Here is a 14,935-nt window from a genome sequence, read left to right as displayed (position 1 = left end):
TTACCATGATATTCTATGTGGTCTTCTACTGAAGAGGCGGGATTTCCTTTCACAGTGATGAAGCTCCAAGGGTGTCTGCAAACAACAACAGGAAGTCAGGTTTTTCACACACTGGAACCTGCTTCCGGGCTGGCGGGGTGAAGAAGAGTCCGAGAGCTGAGTCTCCTTAGCTGCTGGAGGAATTTACCATCCACCTATGGGCTTCTTCTCCCCATAAAACCTTTCTTTGCAAGCACAGGGGCCTGCTTCCTCACCAGCCAGCTAGCCTGGGCATCTGCTCCCTGGAGAGGGTTTGACTCAATGCTGGCAAAGAATGGGCATGAATCACAATTAAACAAACAAGCCAACAACCCAACCATGCCGCCCGCCAAGCCCAGTTAGATCCTGCAGCAAACATTGGAAAGGTGTGCCAACAGGGGTGATTCCACTCATGCCCATTGCCTCCGAAAGATGAACTCAAGGAAAACGGCACAGGACACTGTGACTGGCCGCTTAGCCTCCTGCCTTGGATCTGAGAAAGGAATGAAGTATGTTGGCCTGGTGATGGGGAGGGAAGGAGAGGAAGGTTTATGGTTTGGGAAAGTCACATACCCCTTTCTCTTTGAGAGTGTGTACTGCTCACAGGCAGATTTTCTTAGTGGTTTTTGTCTTTCTAGCATGTTACATGTAGTGACTGGGGTAAGGACTCCACCTGAAATACGACACCCTGGTGTATTGGACATGCTATAATGAAGGGAACTGGGAAATGGCAGAGATGACTAACTTTTCTCCCTGAAGTGGGTCTGAAGCCCTCACCCCCATGAGAGAGGTGCCCTCTCTAGAGCTGAATGAAAAGGGATTCTGGGAAGAGCTCTAAGTTCATTCACTACAGTTGGCTTATTCGAGAAAGACTCATCAGATTTTTTTCATTTATTCTTTACACTTCATGAAACTTAGCACAAAAATACTCAGGCTGAACTATTTGGATTCTTATGGCTTCCGTTTCTCTAGGAAGATCCTGCATCACGTAAAATTTAACAGTGAAACCAGGCTGCCTTTCTTCTGAGAATCAGGCTCTTGCTGAAGACTCTCCCATCGCCTGAGAATGCAGCAAATACTTCTTTATGACAAAGCAGAGGATCTTGGTGTGAGTAGCTTTAGATTTTGCTTGGCCCTCTTGTCTTGGGGAGACATTGCTGAACGATGTTCAGCTGAGGTTGAGGATTCAGCCATGGCACGCTCTTACTTAAATCTTTGACTGGCTCCCCCTTGCCCTTGGAGCTTATCAGCACAGAGCCCTTGACCCTCCAACGCCAACCTTTCAGGCTTGTCTCTCACACACCCCTCTCATACACATCGCTGCTCAGTCTTCCCTCACTCCTTGTGAGAGCCGCATGCTCCCCCTCTAGAGCCGCTGGTTTCACAGCACTGTCTTGGCCTCCTCCCAGTTGTGATCCTGCACTCAACTCTCCTTGCCCACTATCTTACACTCTCTCATGGGTACCATCCATCTACCTCTGCTCATGCAAGCTCAGCAGGCCCAGCCATGTTGAGTCCCACCAATACCTCCTCACTAGTTCCTGAACAAACAAATGAAGGGTCCCATTCCCAGCACATCTACCAATTTTAGATGCTCAGCTCTTGTCACTCAAACATACAAAGGAGGGGTGACTGTGTAATTCCTGCTTGCTGGGGCCAGGATGAAATGTGGAGGTTCCCACTGTGCCAACGGCTCTCGTTTGTGCGGAGAGAACAATCACTAACCGTGCCAGGCAGAGTGACAACCGTGTTACTCATATTATCCCCGGGAACCTCTCCCAGCCAGCACCCTTTTGAGATAGAGCCCGAGATACCCTATTTTACAGATGCAAGAATTAAGCAAAGAGGATGAGTCACTTGCCTGTGGTCACACCTCAGAGGCAGTGCAGCAGATTCAAAACCCAGACATCAGGAGCCAGGCCCGGGCTCCATGAGCCCCTACCACCTTCCTCTGCTGAGGCTGCTTCTTTCACAATCCTCTCCCTCCCATCGTAAATTAATAAACTGACTTTTTGGTTTATACTGTGGTGAAATGAAAGCATGCTTGGCGTTTGCTGACCAAGAAGCCCTGCCATTCCAAGATATCCCTGCCATAATTGGTAGCTTGGCTTCCTGCCACCAGGTTCCCTTCCAGAAGCTGCATCCAGAGAACATAGCCTGGGACCTGGGGTGTTCCTTCTCACCCAGGGGATCTTTGCCCAGCCGCCAGTTCAATTTCTTGGCAGGCTAGAAAAGGCTCGGATCATCTCTGAGTTTGCCCACATCTGAGGAGCTGACGAATGGGAATCACAATCTTAAACAGCCATGGGACAGATCATCTCAACCTTCCCCAAGCCGAGAACTGGTTTACCGGATCAAAAGATAGATGTGGTTTCTGTGTGCCAAATGGCTTTCTGAGGTTGTCAATGTGTGCACATGCCAATATCAGGCATGATGCTACAATCCAAAGCAAGTAGGACACACACTAGAACCTGTCGAAAAGGCTCCCTTTCCTTAGGTGTTTGGCTGGGTAGAGACACTTTGCATAATCCCTAAAACACTGTCCGCCAGTTCCCAAGTGGCAATAGGAACCTTGAAAGGGGACACAGACCTTAGCTGCCCATCAGGACTCTTACTGCTCCTTTCTTCCTTAGGGCACACTCAGTACTTATAAATGACTGATGGAAGAAGTAAGTCCATAGAGAAATCTGTGCATTGCAATAGTGGGCTGTTCCTGTAAGAAAACCTGAGCTTCCTTTGGACACAACTACATCCAGTGTGGAGGAGCAGTGTGCCTGCATGCCTCTGTGCTGTGATTCAGAGTCAGGTGGAGCTGGAGACATACACCTTGGTTAGTATGGCATGCTTCAGTTCACTGGAGATACCAGTTAGGGGCAGTACCTAAATCCAAGGTGCAGGAAGTGCTTGCTGCCCAGCTTGGTCATTGCCTTCCGGGCTGTGTCATCCAGGTTTCTAGAGCCTTCGTCATTCACTGCGACAGAAAGGATCCTGCCATCAGGCACCGCATTCAAATACTGGACCAGTCGTTCACTCTCCTTCTTGGATCTGTAGGTGTCAAACCTAAAAAGTGTAGAGAGAGTAAAGATGTGGACAGTCGAAAGGATACCGAGACCCAAGCACACGTCTGTTTCAGCAACCGAGATGCGGTCCACAGACCTTGAGGGCCCGAGTCTGTAACAAAGAAGCCTCTTCAAAGAGCAAGCAAGTATGGCTGTTCAGCTTGCCACACAGAGACACCCAAGAAGGAGGGATTTGAGCTGACCACAGTGTTCATTCATCGGGTAAAACGCCTCAGAAATAACTACAGAGCTGGAGAACTGGGGTTCTGGGATGTAGACTAAGTCCCACGCTTGGGGCTCAGGCTTTTCATGTCCCCTTTCTTCCTGGGGATTGTAGCTCATGTCTCTTGGAAAGGACGGGGACGAGGAACAGATCCAGACACTTAGAGCAGCAGGGGTGTCTATCTCTGATCACACCAAAGCAACTCCTCCACAGTCCCTGGGAAGGACGGCATGGCTGCCTCACGTCATGTCTCCCTCCCTGGAGCACTCCGTGTGTATTTCAGTCATTAAGCTGTCACCTCTGCTTCATACTACAGTGGTGATAGAATCATGATCATTGTGAATACTGTTACATTTCTGCCTTTCCCTCATCTGTTCTCTTTTTAAAAACATTTTACTTTAATATAAGAATTCTAATCAAGCAACTCACCCTTTTAAACAAGCTTTTGAGTATATAACACATTATAGTCGGGTCACTCCAGGAACAATGTTATAAAATTGATCATCTCTAACTACAGGTGTGTGTGTGTGTGTGTGTGTGTGTGTGTGTGTGTGTGTGTGTGTGTGTGTGTGTTACAGATTGAGACATGTTCTCACTCTATAGCCTAGGACAGCCCACAATTCACAATATATCAGAGTCTGACCTGGACCTGAAAGAGACCCTTCCTCAGCCTTCTAAGGGCTGGAATTACAGGTATGTGCCATTGCACTGGGGCTCAACTACGGTTTTTGTTTTTTGAGATGGGGGAGAATATCCCATTATGTTGCTCAGACTGACCTTGAACTCCTGGGTTCAAGTCATCTTCTCTCAGCTTCCCAAGCAGTTGGGATGTCAGACACAACCCCCATGCCCAGCTAAAACTGACCATCTCAAAGTGGACAAAGACAAACTACCCTCTTACGAGTGAAGTTTCCATGAGATACAGATGTTGAAAACCAACAACTATACCCTGCTAGTGAGAAATCAGCAGGGAAGACAATTGCTCCAGCATCACTAATGTAAAGTGGCAACTCCACGTGAGGGTTTTTGTTGTTGTTAATAATTGTTTTAATTTTGAAATTATAATGTAATTACATCATTTCTCCCTTCCCTCTCATTCCTCCAATCCCTCCCATGTACATCCCCCACCTTGGTCTCATTCAAATTCACATCCTCTTTTTCTTTAAGTGTGTTCAGTGTGTGTACATGTGTACGTGTGTGTGTGTGTGTCTAAATATATAAATGTAATGTAAATTGCTCAGTCTGTATGATGTTACTTGGGTGTCTGTTTTCAAGGCTGACCGCTTGGTGATAGGTAAGCAGTTGGCGTGCTTTTCCCTAGAGAAGACATTTTCCTCCTGCTCTTAGCATTCCTTAGTTGTCTGTAGTTCTTTGTACGGGGTTGAGGCCTCCTGCCCTTCTCCATCCACACTGCCCTGTGTATTGGTGTGGTCCTTGTTCTAGCCATGTAAGGTTTTGTACACTTACAATGGAAGAGCTCTGTCTCTGGGACTTAGCAAGCAAAAGTTCTAAAATGACTCTAGAGTAACGAGTCAGGGGGACTAGCGAAGAAAACTTTGAAAAAGACAAAGTACAGCACCACTGTGTGCTAACCGGAGAGGCATCCCCAAACTGCAGATTCAGATCATCTGTCCCAAGGTACTTCTGAAGTCCAGACCTCCCCAGCCTGCCCCCAAATGCCGACCCTTCTCAAAGACCCATATTGCCACATCTCCTCCTCCTCCAGGAGCCCCGCCTTCTCTCTGACCCATCAAAGCCCAGTCACCTGAGAGCCAACCCCAGGTCCTGCTCCTTCAGGTAAACTCCCCGTGTAAATTTAACCTGTGCTTGTTTATGTTTATTGATCTCCCCTCAGACTTTCAGCTGTGGGATCCCTGAGGTCTCCAGCGTTCTTCAAGCAAAGAAGGTACAGCCGGCAGGTGTGCTGTCACTCAGCTCAACACCTGTTGCCACTGTCCCCTGTCCTGCCAGCACGTTAGCCCCTGCCTGACGGGCCCCACACTGCTGCTGAACTGTGGGATACTGGTTCTTGCACCTGCTCCCAGGAGGGCCCCTGACGCTGCAGTTGCAGCCATAGAGCTCTGTCTCTGCTTGTCCGCCCGGCTGCGTCCTTCCAGGGGTCTTTTCTAGACGGGAGCGTAAGAACCTTGAGGAGACAGAGGGCAGGTCCAGCTCTGCACAACTTAGGCAGACCCCGGAAGAAGGAAAGAGAAGGAGGGAAGGCGAGACATGAAGGAGCCAGTGGCTTGCCATCCCGCCTCCCAAGGTGCCCTCGAGTCTTCTGTCTCCACCAGACAACGCATCCCCGCCTCCACCTCTCACCTGGACCACTCGCCAGTCATCATTTTTGCCCTCTACTATCCACCCGTTTTCTTCACAATCACCAGAATGTTCTTTTCGATTAGATCATGTCTTTCTTCGAGACCTCAGATGGCTTTGCATCTCACTTAAAGTAAAACCCACCTCCTGCCTGCCGCCTGTACCTCTGCTCCTCCATCCCTCCCCGAGTGTGTCTGCCTTTGAGTCTCTCTTCCTCATCTAAAAGTGCAGTGTTCTGGGCACCTTCTGCCCTTTGTTCTTGTGTTGAACTTTTCCCTGACACAGGCTCACCCTGCAGTTCTTAGCTCACAGGCTGAACCCTGAACTGACTTCCCAAGCACCTGTCTAAAGTGGCCCCGCTTGTCCCTCTCTATTATTCCACTATAGTCCACTATAACTTTTACATTTCTGTCACCAGTTGTCACCACATGAATCTATAGTGTGTGTGCGTGTGTGTGTGTGTGTGTGTGTGTGTGTGTGTGTACTTGCACACATTTGTGTTACATTCAGCTTTACTGAGCAAAGGCCTAGGAAAGAAGGCACCTCTCCAGAGAAGGACTCCCATCATGCCATTCATGCGGCATGCCAGTCCCCACTGAAGCTCCACCCCGCCCCCCCCCCCCCAAGCTGGGAGAGATCCTGAACAAGTGAGTACATGAAAGAAAGTCAAACTTACCGGTCGGAATGGACAACGGTGCCCGATTTGGGGTCAATGACATGAACGATGACTCCACGGTGGCCCCAGCTCCTTTCAAAAAAATATCCTCCCTCCTGCATGCCGCCAGGACGAAGGGTCTTGTTTAGAAATGTCCAGGAAAGCTTTTTCTGTCCGTGCAACTCCAGAGTGCCTCCTCTGCCCACTCCGAGGTACTTCAGCCCATAGTAAGGGTCCGGCTGGATGCCTTCATCAGCCCTGTAAGAGAAAAAGGCAGTTAGCTAACACTAGATGCTGAGCACCTAGGGGACTGTCACTGTTCCCTGATTCCCACGGCAGCACCAGAGAGCCAGCTGCATTACTGGTGATGACATTAGGTCTGTAGAAAAGCATTAGCGCCAGACAGTGGTGGCGCACGCCTTTAATCCCAGCGCTCAGGAGGCAGAGCCAGGCGGATCTCTGTGAGTTCGAGGCCAGCCTGGTCCACAGAGCGAGATCCAGGAAGCATTAGCAAGCTGACCTTCCCGAAGCAGAGCACCAGTGAGCGCACAGGGCGGCAGAAGTGCTCTGCAGACACTGGCTTTCTTTCTTCAGCGCTGCTTCTGTCTCAGCCCTTATTGGCTGTGGGATCACAGGTACTTTCACTGTGTACCTGCCTCTGCCCAAACATGCTTGGCTATCACTTCTTAGAACCTTCGATAGCTTAAAGAGGGGCCAGAAGGGAAAGCCACGTGGGATGTTCCTGTGTCTAGATGTCCTGCTTCTGTCTTTTCCAAATGGAAGCTTCCTCTCCCGGAGAGTAGAACGGTGCTCGTAAGACCCAGAAACCTAAGGGAAGTTGGAAGGCTCAGAAGGGCCCTCCCAATGGTTATATTCAAGCAGTAAACAATGGCTGAGGCAGAGGGGACTCTGCAGCGGAGTTGTCTGCCTGTTGGATGGGAAGCTTCTGGGATGCAGTTTTCATGAGTCAGCACCCATGCTGTGGGGGTTTTTGGGTGATGCAGTTACTTTGAGTCACCTACGCTCTTATAAGTAACCTCCATAAACATATCAGTTCTCCATGCTAGACTTGGGCAGAATTACTTCCCTGGTCTGTCGTTGGTGCCCTCGCTGGAGTAAACAGATATTTGTTTACACTTGCCCATGAACCATTGCACACTTGTCCTTTCTAGCACTAAGCAACCTCTTCCAGAGTCTCTCCAAATCATGGAATGACTGGAAAGCTACCGTCAGGGACTTCTGTAATGCAGCTACTCCATTCATACCGTGATGAGCGAAGTGCCCCGTGGACTCCTGCTCACCCACTCCACCATGTCCATCTTGTTCATGGTTACAGTCTAGTGGGACACAATGGTGGTTCCTGCCCTCTCTGGAAGTCTAGACCTCTCGCCTGCCTCTCCTTTGGAAAACCTCTTGCCCATCAGACCCAACAGCAGAGCTTGACCCCTGAGCAAGGTCATCCCACCTTCCATACAGCACAATGCTGAAATTGCCCTCAAAAGGGCAGAGGGCACTTCCAGCATGCAGCTCTCCACCGTCTTCAATCAGAACATGCCGGGCACGCAGCACAATGTGCTCGTGGTGGTCTTTAATGACAAGCTTGCCTGAAGAGAGAGAATGGGGAGGTCTGATTAGACAAGGACCTTAGGTAATGTTAGAGCAGAACCGAGAGCAGATTTCCTGCACCCCCTCCCTCTAGACAGGCAAAAGGGCACAGTTTTCAACACTTCTATGCCCACTGCCTTGCAGAAGTTACTTTTCTCCATCATCTGCTTTGCAAGATATTCACAGTGGTCATCTGGTTCTTTGCCATTACTCCACGTCCTGCGTTCAATTACCAAGCATGTAAAGGTGAGACTAACAGGTCCCTTCAGAGCACCAATAGGATTTGTCATTTTAAACACTCCTTTTCCCCAAGATTAGACCTTTGACAAGCTATTTCTCAGTACTCTGAGCTGATGGCCATCTCAAATCTTCAGGTGCTCTGACATGAACCCAAAGCATGGAACATCTGTCCTGTCTAGCTCAGCTCCTGGACATTTGCAGGGCTCAAAGTGGTGGAACAGACAGGAAAGCTTACCTCCCTGTGAGATGGTGATGGAGTGGACCGTGGCAGAAGAGGTGAGCAGTAATCTCCTGCCCTGACCAATATGTACTTGATGGTCTCGGTCATGGCCAGGCGTCCAAGGCTGCAGGTCAGGGTTCTGGTCAGGACATTCAGCTGCCACTGCCAAAGACAATGGCATGTCACTACTCACATTCACCAGCATCACCAAGCAAAGGATAATGGGAGGGGGCACAAGTACATCTTCATGGAACCCATTTCTTCTCCATCAGGGTTAAAAGCAAGTCCTTAGACAACAGAAAGATGCTCTGATCTGGGAGGCAGGTACCCCTGGTGTAGGGCACCACTGTTTTCACGACTTTATCACCTGACTCTGGACAGCCTCCTTCCTTCTCTGATTCACCTCCCCATTTGCAAGAGGTGGGACTTTTCTGCCTGGTGGAGGTGTCATACTGTGGGTTCCTCTGAGGGTAAGAACTCTTATCGCTGGACATGTCTGCCAAGTGACACATGTAGCATTACTGTAAGAGATTCTGGCTCTGGTGGAGCCTAAGGCCACTAAGCTAGAGCCATTTCTACACTTGTCCAGGCTAGTCTTATCTTTCTGTTCTGAGCTGTCACTCCAGGAGCTGGGGAAGAAGGCTTTTTGCAGGTTGTGTGGACTCCCCCCCACCCCCACCCCCGGGCAGGGAGCCACCTGCTGTTGCTCTGAGGTCAGGCTGCACTTCCTGCCCTACATGCCCCAAAGCAGCCTAAAGCCAAGTGTGGCCAGTATGCGTGTACCTGTCTCGTGAAGACTCCTACATTTTTAAAACATTTGCTGGGGTCTGCTCTAGGTCTGTGCCATGGAAGATGCAAAGAGGGACACCTCTGTCCTAGGAACTGGGAGAATCAAGCAAGGAGAGATCCAGAAAAAGAAGCAGGGAGAATGGACAAATTGACATGAGACTATTTTCGTTTTCTCAGCAACTAGATTGTAAAGAGAAAATCAGGAGAATTAAAAGTAACAGAGTGGGTGGGGAGATGGAGGTAAGGCTTAGGTGAGCCCACAAAGGGATGTGGGTTCAGGTGGAGGATCAGGGCAGGTATTGGGATTGGAAGCAACCTCCACAGTGCCGAGAAGTGAGAATCGCTGCATCCCGCAGGTAAAGTCGGTACAGGAGCCACATCCACAACACGGGACCAGAACCAGTTCCCATTCAGTACCATGACAGGCAGCTCTTTGGGGTGTTTGATTATTCTACAGTTCTGCATGAAGGAAGTCATAACTACCATGGTTAGGTATCTGAAGGAGAGCCTGGAGGGAGACATGCCCTTGTCTACACTCAAGAGCAACACATGGGGACTACATAGGCTTTCACTGAGCCCAGGTTTTCTGTGTGGGTGCTGATCCCCATTCCCTACATTCTCTCCCAAGTATGCTGCAGCACCTTTGGTTCTATTTGCCCCCCTGTTGGTGTGAACCCCTCCATTGTGGGGTTTCAATGAGGCGGCACTTTCAGCTCCTGAGGTTCAAGTAATAACAACACAAGGAGCAGATGCAGACTTCCCTGCTAGCTGGAGGGAGGAGCCCCACCAGCCTGTGCATAGGCTGGGCTGCCTTCCCTGCCTTGATACAGACTGCTCAAGCTAGTGCTCAAAGTTCTAAGAGCTGGATGCTGCATTCCACACTTAGGCTTGTCTCCAAACAGGATAGTCAAGAATCCCGAGTAGCCTTTCACCTGGCCCTGGACATGGGAGTCAGTCTCAAGGAGTCAATGCCCAGAGTGTGGAGAACAAATGTTGCCACCTGGAGTGCCCAGCGGTGCAGACCAAGAGCCTCCTAAGGCTAAGTGAATAGCGCCTCAGGTCTTACTGCCTCACTTTAAGTCAAGCCCATGGTCCTTTCTCTTCATCCAGGAATGCAAGTTTGCAGCCAACTATGCATCTTGGCCTGGCTCTGGTGGGCCTGATCCTACAGGCTTGCCCTTTGTCAGGGGCATGAACCCCACTCTCCAGAAGCTCCTAGACTGTGGCTATGACAGAGTACTTCCAGGACTGGATTTGGTGGACTCTCCTTTGTGGAAGCTGGGTATTCATACATCTGAATCAGTGAGTAGCTGAAAATCCTCAGTGCCATCCCCGAAACATCACCATGGCAACCACACTGATTTCCCTGACTAGGGCAGAGGCCCCGTGAAGCGGACTGTAAGGGGATGCAGGCTCCAGCTACGTGAAGCATGAATGGCAAAGGTGGTTTCTACTTCTCTCGAAGAACACAGACTAAAGGGCACCAGAGAAAGGCACAGCTCCCTTCCAAAAGGTTTGTACGTAAACTGGCATGTTGGAGGAAACACCCAGGAAGTATCCGAATACTCCTCTCCAAGCTGAATCACCCCGAAAGATAAACCCTACTGCAACTTATAGTCTGGAGTCAACACCCACTTTGTGTTTATTAATTGAACGAGCAGATGAATGAACTCGGGCGATGTCGTTAACCCTTGCACTGAACACTGACATATTGCCTGCCCGCTATGTCACCCAGGAATTGAGAAGATTTTGTAAGAAACCACAGTGGAGGCATTCTGTGCTACAGAATGCTTCCTTCCTCCAATGGCTGGTAAGCAATGCAGTTCAATGTGAGGTCCTTTATTATGGAAAAACATAAAACTCAGTGAATAATAGTAAGTTTTAGGATGAGCACGGTATTGATGGTAGTATCACTAACCCTCTGTTCAGTGTCTAAGATTTATGTCTGTGTCTCCCATGTCCTGCCGAAGGTGCCGGTTATCTGATGGCTGTTTCCTTTAGTCTGACTGAAGTGTCCTGTGCTTCTAATCTTAATTTAAAATCACATAATGACCACTTGCTTGGCACCTCAAGGAAAAAACAATACCACAAGATAAAAGAAAAATCACTTAAAGACCGAGTTGACAATATTGCGATAGGAAGATAGATCTGAGTAGGGTGCTGTGGTGCATGCCTCTAACCCTAGCACTTGGGAGCTTGAGGCAGGAAGATTGCAAGTTTGAAACTAGCCTGGATCATACTGGGAGAGAAACTGTCTCAATAACAAACAACTGGGTGTGGTGGTGCACACCTTTGATACCATAACTCTAGGGGCAGACAGACAGATCTATGAGCTTAAAGCCAGCCTGGGCTATCTTGTGAGGTCCTAATATATGTACATATGTATGTATATATGTATGTATGTATGTATGTATGTATAATGTATTTTGTGAGGTCTTCACGTGTGTGTGTGTGTGTGTGTGTGTGTGTGTGTGTGTGTGTGTGTGTGTATAAAACAAAACAACAAAAAAGAAAAACACAATCTAGTCCTTTCTCAGAGCATTGCAGCTGAAAAGACTTCATGGGGCCCAGACCCTGATCTGATGACATAAAGTGGTACTGGATGCTGAGCTCTGAAGTTGAGTAGCCCAGACAGAGACAGAGAGCTGAATCTCATTTGAATTCCCTCCTTTTGCCCCTCTCCTTACTCTCCTGGGCAGCTTTTAAATTTTGTATTAGCAGGTAACATTTAAAAACAAGATTTTCTAAAAAAAAAAAAAAAAAAATCCAAATTTCTGGTCTCTTTTAAAAATTCAAAATATCTTACAACAGTGTCTCCCCTTCCCAATTGTCGAGCATTGAGAGACAGGTACTCCGTTAGGTGAGTCTCAGCTCCATGGGGACGGTAGTTCCCTCCCAACTAGGTTCACTTGTAATGGAGCTCAGGCAGACGCTGAGCTTGCAACCTGGGATGATTCTAGGCCAGTCTGTCATTTTCTAAGAAAACTTGGGGCAGGATGAGGCTTGCTGGCAACCAAGGTGTTCAATGAGGACCCTACCCCCAGAGACTCCCTGTGATCTCCCTCCCCCAGCAGCCTGACTGAAACTGAGGTCCAGGTTTTGTGGAATCTCACCTGCAGATGCAGCCCCTGAGAAGTCAACCAGGAGGAGCCAGCCCATGGCCAGCACAACCTTGAGGGAGACATTGTGCCTCCCAGCAGCTCTCACTCCAGCAGCATGCTCCCTGAAACATAAGTGCAGAGTGAAATGCATCTCCAGAGTAAGCATCAACAGGAGACACAGAGTCACCCACAGAGCCTGGGGACAGGGATGTGGCAGGAGAAGCACACCCCACAGGCCCAGAGCAGAGACCTTGTGAGTAGTTCCTCACCTACCATGACTCAGGGCCAGGCAGATCTGGACAGGCAAATTCAGTCACCATTCTGGCCCTGTCTCATAGCTCTCGCTAAGTGCTCCTCATGCTCCCTCCCTTTGAAATGGAGCCTTTCTACGTAAGCCAAGAGACGCAAGAGAAACTGACTATAAGTTGGCAATCCAATGCCACAGGCTTGCTGTGTGATCTTGGCTGATGTGTGGACTTCTCTAGACCTGGTTGCCCCATCAGGGATGTAGCAGATGAGCTGATTTTGAACTTGACATTGTCAATGTGTGTTGCCCGTCTACCTGTCTTTTCTTTGTCCAGTAATAGAACCTCTGGTTTTTATCTGGGTGCCTGGCCACCTAGAATAGTCAGCACATTCCTCAGTATCCTTGTGGCCTTGGGATTAAGTTCAACCAAGAAAGCAGACTTTCAGCCAATGCCCTTAAGGGAAAGGAAAAAGGACTTCCTTCCTTCCTTCCTTCCTTCTGCCTTTCTGTTGGCTGGGATGCAGATGAGATGGCTGGACCTCCCTTGCATCACACAGTAGGAACCAAGCACCGAGGATGGCAAAGTAGATGGAGAGGAAATAACTCTGGATGATGGACTTATTCTTATGTTGAAAAGACAATTTAATTTCTATTTTATTAAAAGATCCACTGTGGCTTATTTATTTTACTTTTGACTCACACAGAAGGTGTCTGTATAGGAATCTAGATAAACATCAGGATGGGAATTGTTAACAACACAGATATGGGATAATTTTTTTTTTGTCTTTGTGCTCAGAGATTCCACCTGGCCTTTGGGAGAATGCAGCCCTGGTTTCTGAACCGTCTCCCCAGGTCCTTCCCAATAGACCTGTGTTTGTGCCTAGAACAAGCAGACATTATCCTGAGAAAGTGGCTCCCAGAGGCTCTGCTTCTCAAGCCTGCTCAGTGGCTAATCTGATGCCCCTGACCTTGGGCTCAGTGTGGCTCTTTGTGCCAGCTCAGCGAACCGAGGCAGGCAGAGGGGACCTTCTGCACAGGTGGGCTGGGAGGAGGGTCGGGAAGGAAGGAGTAGCTCGGAATCAAAGCCCGGGTGTCCTCCTCCAGCACCCTGCCTGACCCAGGCTGGCTCTGCCCAAACAACAGAGGCACTTGTCTCTGGTATCTGGGAGGCCACCTTTCCCAGGGTTCCCAGGGAGAACTGCTCCAGAAGATGAAGAGGGATGGTAGCGAGTGGTGCCTGCAGGCCTCGGGGGAATGGCACAGCCCTCTTCTCAGGTCTCAGCTAGCTTAGAAAAAAACAAAGGCAGCTTGCCATCGGCTGCCAAAGAGCCTTGTGACCTCACTGTGCCGTGTTCTCCGGGGAAGTTGGACCTGGACACTGGCACCCTCTTTGTGATGGAATCTGGTGGGGCAGCATGAGGTGGGGGAGGGACATTCCTCGGGTTGAACTTGTGAGGACCTCGTACTTCTGCACAGAGTCCCTCTGAGGTCAGGTGTCAGAGGTTGTTTCGCTTTGTGGATGGATGTAAGGACCCTTCCAACAGAAGGGAGTGATGTCCAGCACCCTTCCCTGACATTAGACCTTCAGCTGTGTCTTCGCCAGTGTCTGAGCCACAGGAAGTAGAGGTCCCTGTGCGTGGAGCTGCCCTGTTGTAGAGCACACAGCCTTCAAGCTTTTCTGCACAGAGGAGCTTTCAGGTTCCTGATACAGTTCTACAGCAGTGAATCCTACAGATACTTAAGTTTCTTTTGGGACAGTGTTTTCATCTGGCCACTGAAACTTCTGGCAGGAGGGTTGGAATTCAACTTGTTGACAGGCTTGAAGCAGGTTTTGGCTGTGGAAGGTCTTAAAAGAAAGAGCTCACAGGGAATGATGCTGGGGACTTCTGGGTATAGCCAGCAGCTGCAGGCCAGCTCACCCCGCACTGGTCAGGCTACAGGGTTGCCAGGACCTTGGTCATGATGGTCTCGGCTGGCCTGTCCTCTCCAGGGTGTGGGAACCCCATCAATGCATGAGAAGAATCACATGACTTCCTCAGCAGACCTGCACTCTAGGCCATTACACATCTTCACAGTAACAGGCCAAGCTCCCAGATGTTCAGTGTTCCCAAGTCCAGCTGCCATACCAGCTCAGAGATGCAGGAATCAACAGAGGAGCAAGAGTGTCAGTGGCTGTCAGGTACAGGGGCTTTGCTCATCCTTTCATGGCTGTCCTGGAGTCCCAGGTTGTCACCTGTAGAACAAGCAGAGTGTTAAAAGATTCAGTGGTGGGCTGGGGAGATGGCTCAGTGGTTAAGAGCACTGGCTGCTCTTCCAGAAAACCCAGGTTCAAATCCCAGCACCCACACGGCAGCTCACAACTGTCTGTAACTCGGCAGCTCACAACTGTCTGTAACTCCAGTTCCAGGGGATCCAACACCCTCATATAGACATACATGCAGGCAAAAACACCAATGCAC

At 49.5% G+C, this 14,935-nt stretch overlaps 1 protein-coding gene across 9 annotated transcripts in view; it reads right to left on the bottom strand.

Moving 5' to 3' along the window:
* Window positions 1-14,935, bottom strand: part of Cemip (cell migration inducing hyaluronidase 1) — a 160,898-nt gene that overhangs the window by 59,333 nt on the left and 86,630 nt on the right. For 7 of the 9 annotated variants that reach the window (XM_052762108.1, XM_052762104.1, XM_052762106.1 and 4 more), the window contains 7 exons: window positions 13,943-14,709; window positions 12,242-12,351; window positions 8,355-8,501; window positions 7,740-7,878; window positions 6,296-6,532; window positions 2,899-3,078; window positions 5-75 (listed from right to left, as the gene is read on the bottom strand). In XM_052762108.1, coding sequence (XP_052618068.1) covers window positions 5-75; window positions 2,899-3,078; window positions 6,296-6,532; window positions 7,740-7,878; window positions 8,355-8,501; window positions 12,242-12,287 — 820 coding nt within the window. In that variant the 5' untranslated portion in view covers window positions 12,288-12,351; window positions 13,943-14,709. The remainder of the gene's footprint in view (window positions 1-4; window positions 76-2,898; window positions 3,079-6,295; window positions 6,533-7,739; window positions 7,879-8,354; window positions 8,502-12,241; window positions 12,352-13,942; window positions 14,710-14,935) is intronic. The other 2 variants (XM_052762101.1, XM_052762100.1) reach the window with 1 other exon arrangement.

The sequence above is a fragment of the Peromyscus californicus genome, unplaced genomic scaffold, assembly GCF_007827085.1.
Source record: "Peromyscus californicus insignis strain IS unplaced genomic scaffold, ASM782708v3 Scaffold_4__1_contigs__length_199733344, whole genome shotgun sequence".
Classification (NCBI taxonomy): Eukaryota; Metazoa; Chordata; class Mammalia; order Rodentia; family Cricetidae; genus Peromyscus; species Peromyscus californicus.
This window is presented reverse-complemented; position numbering and strand designations above follow the sequence as displayed.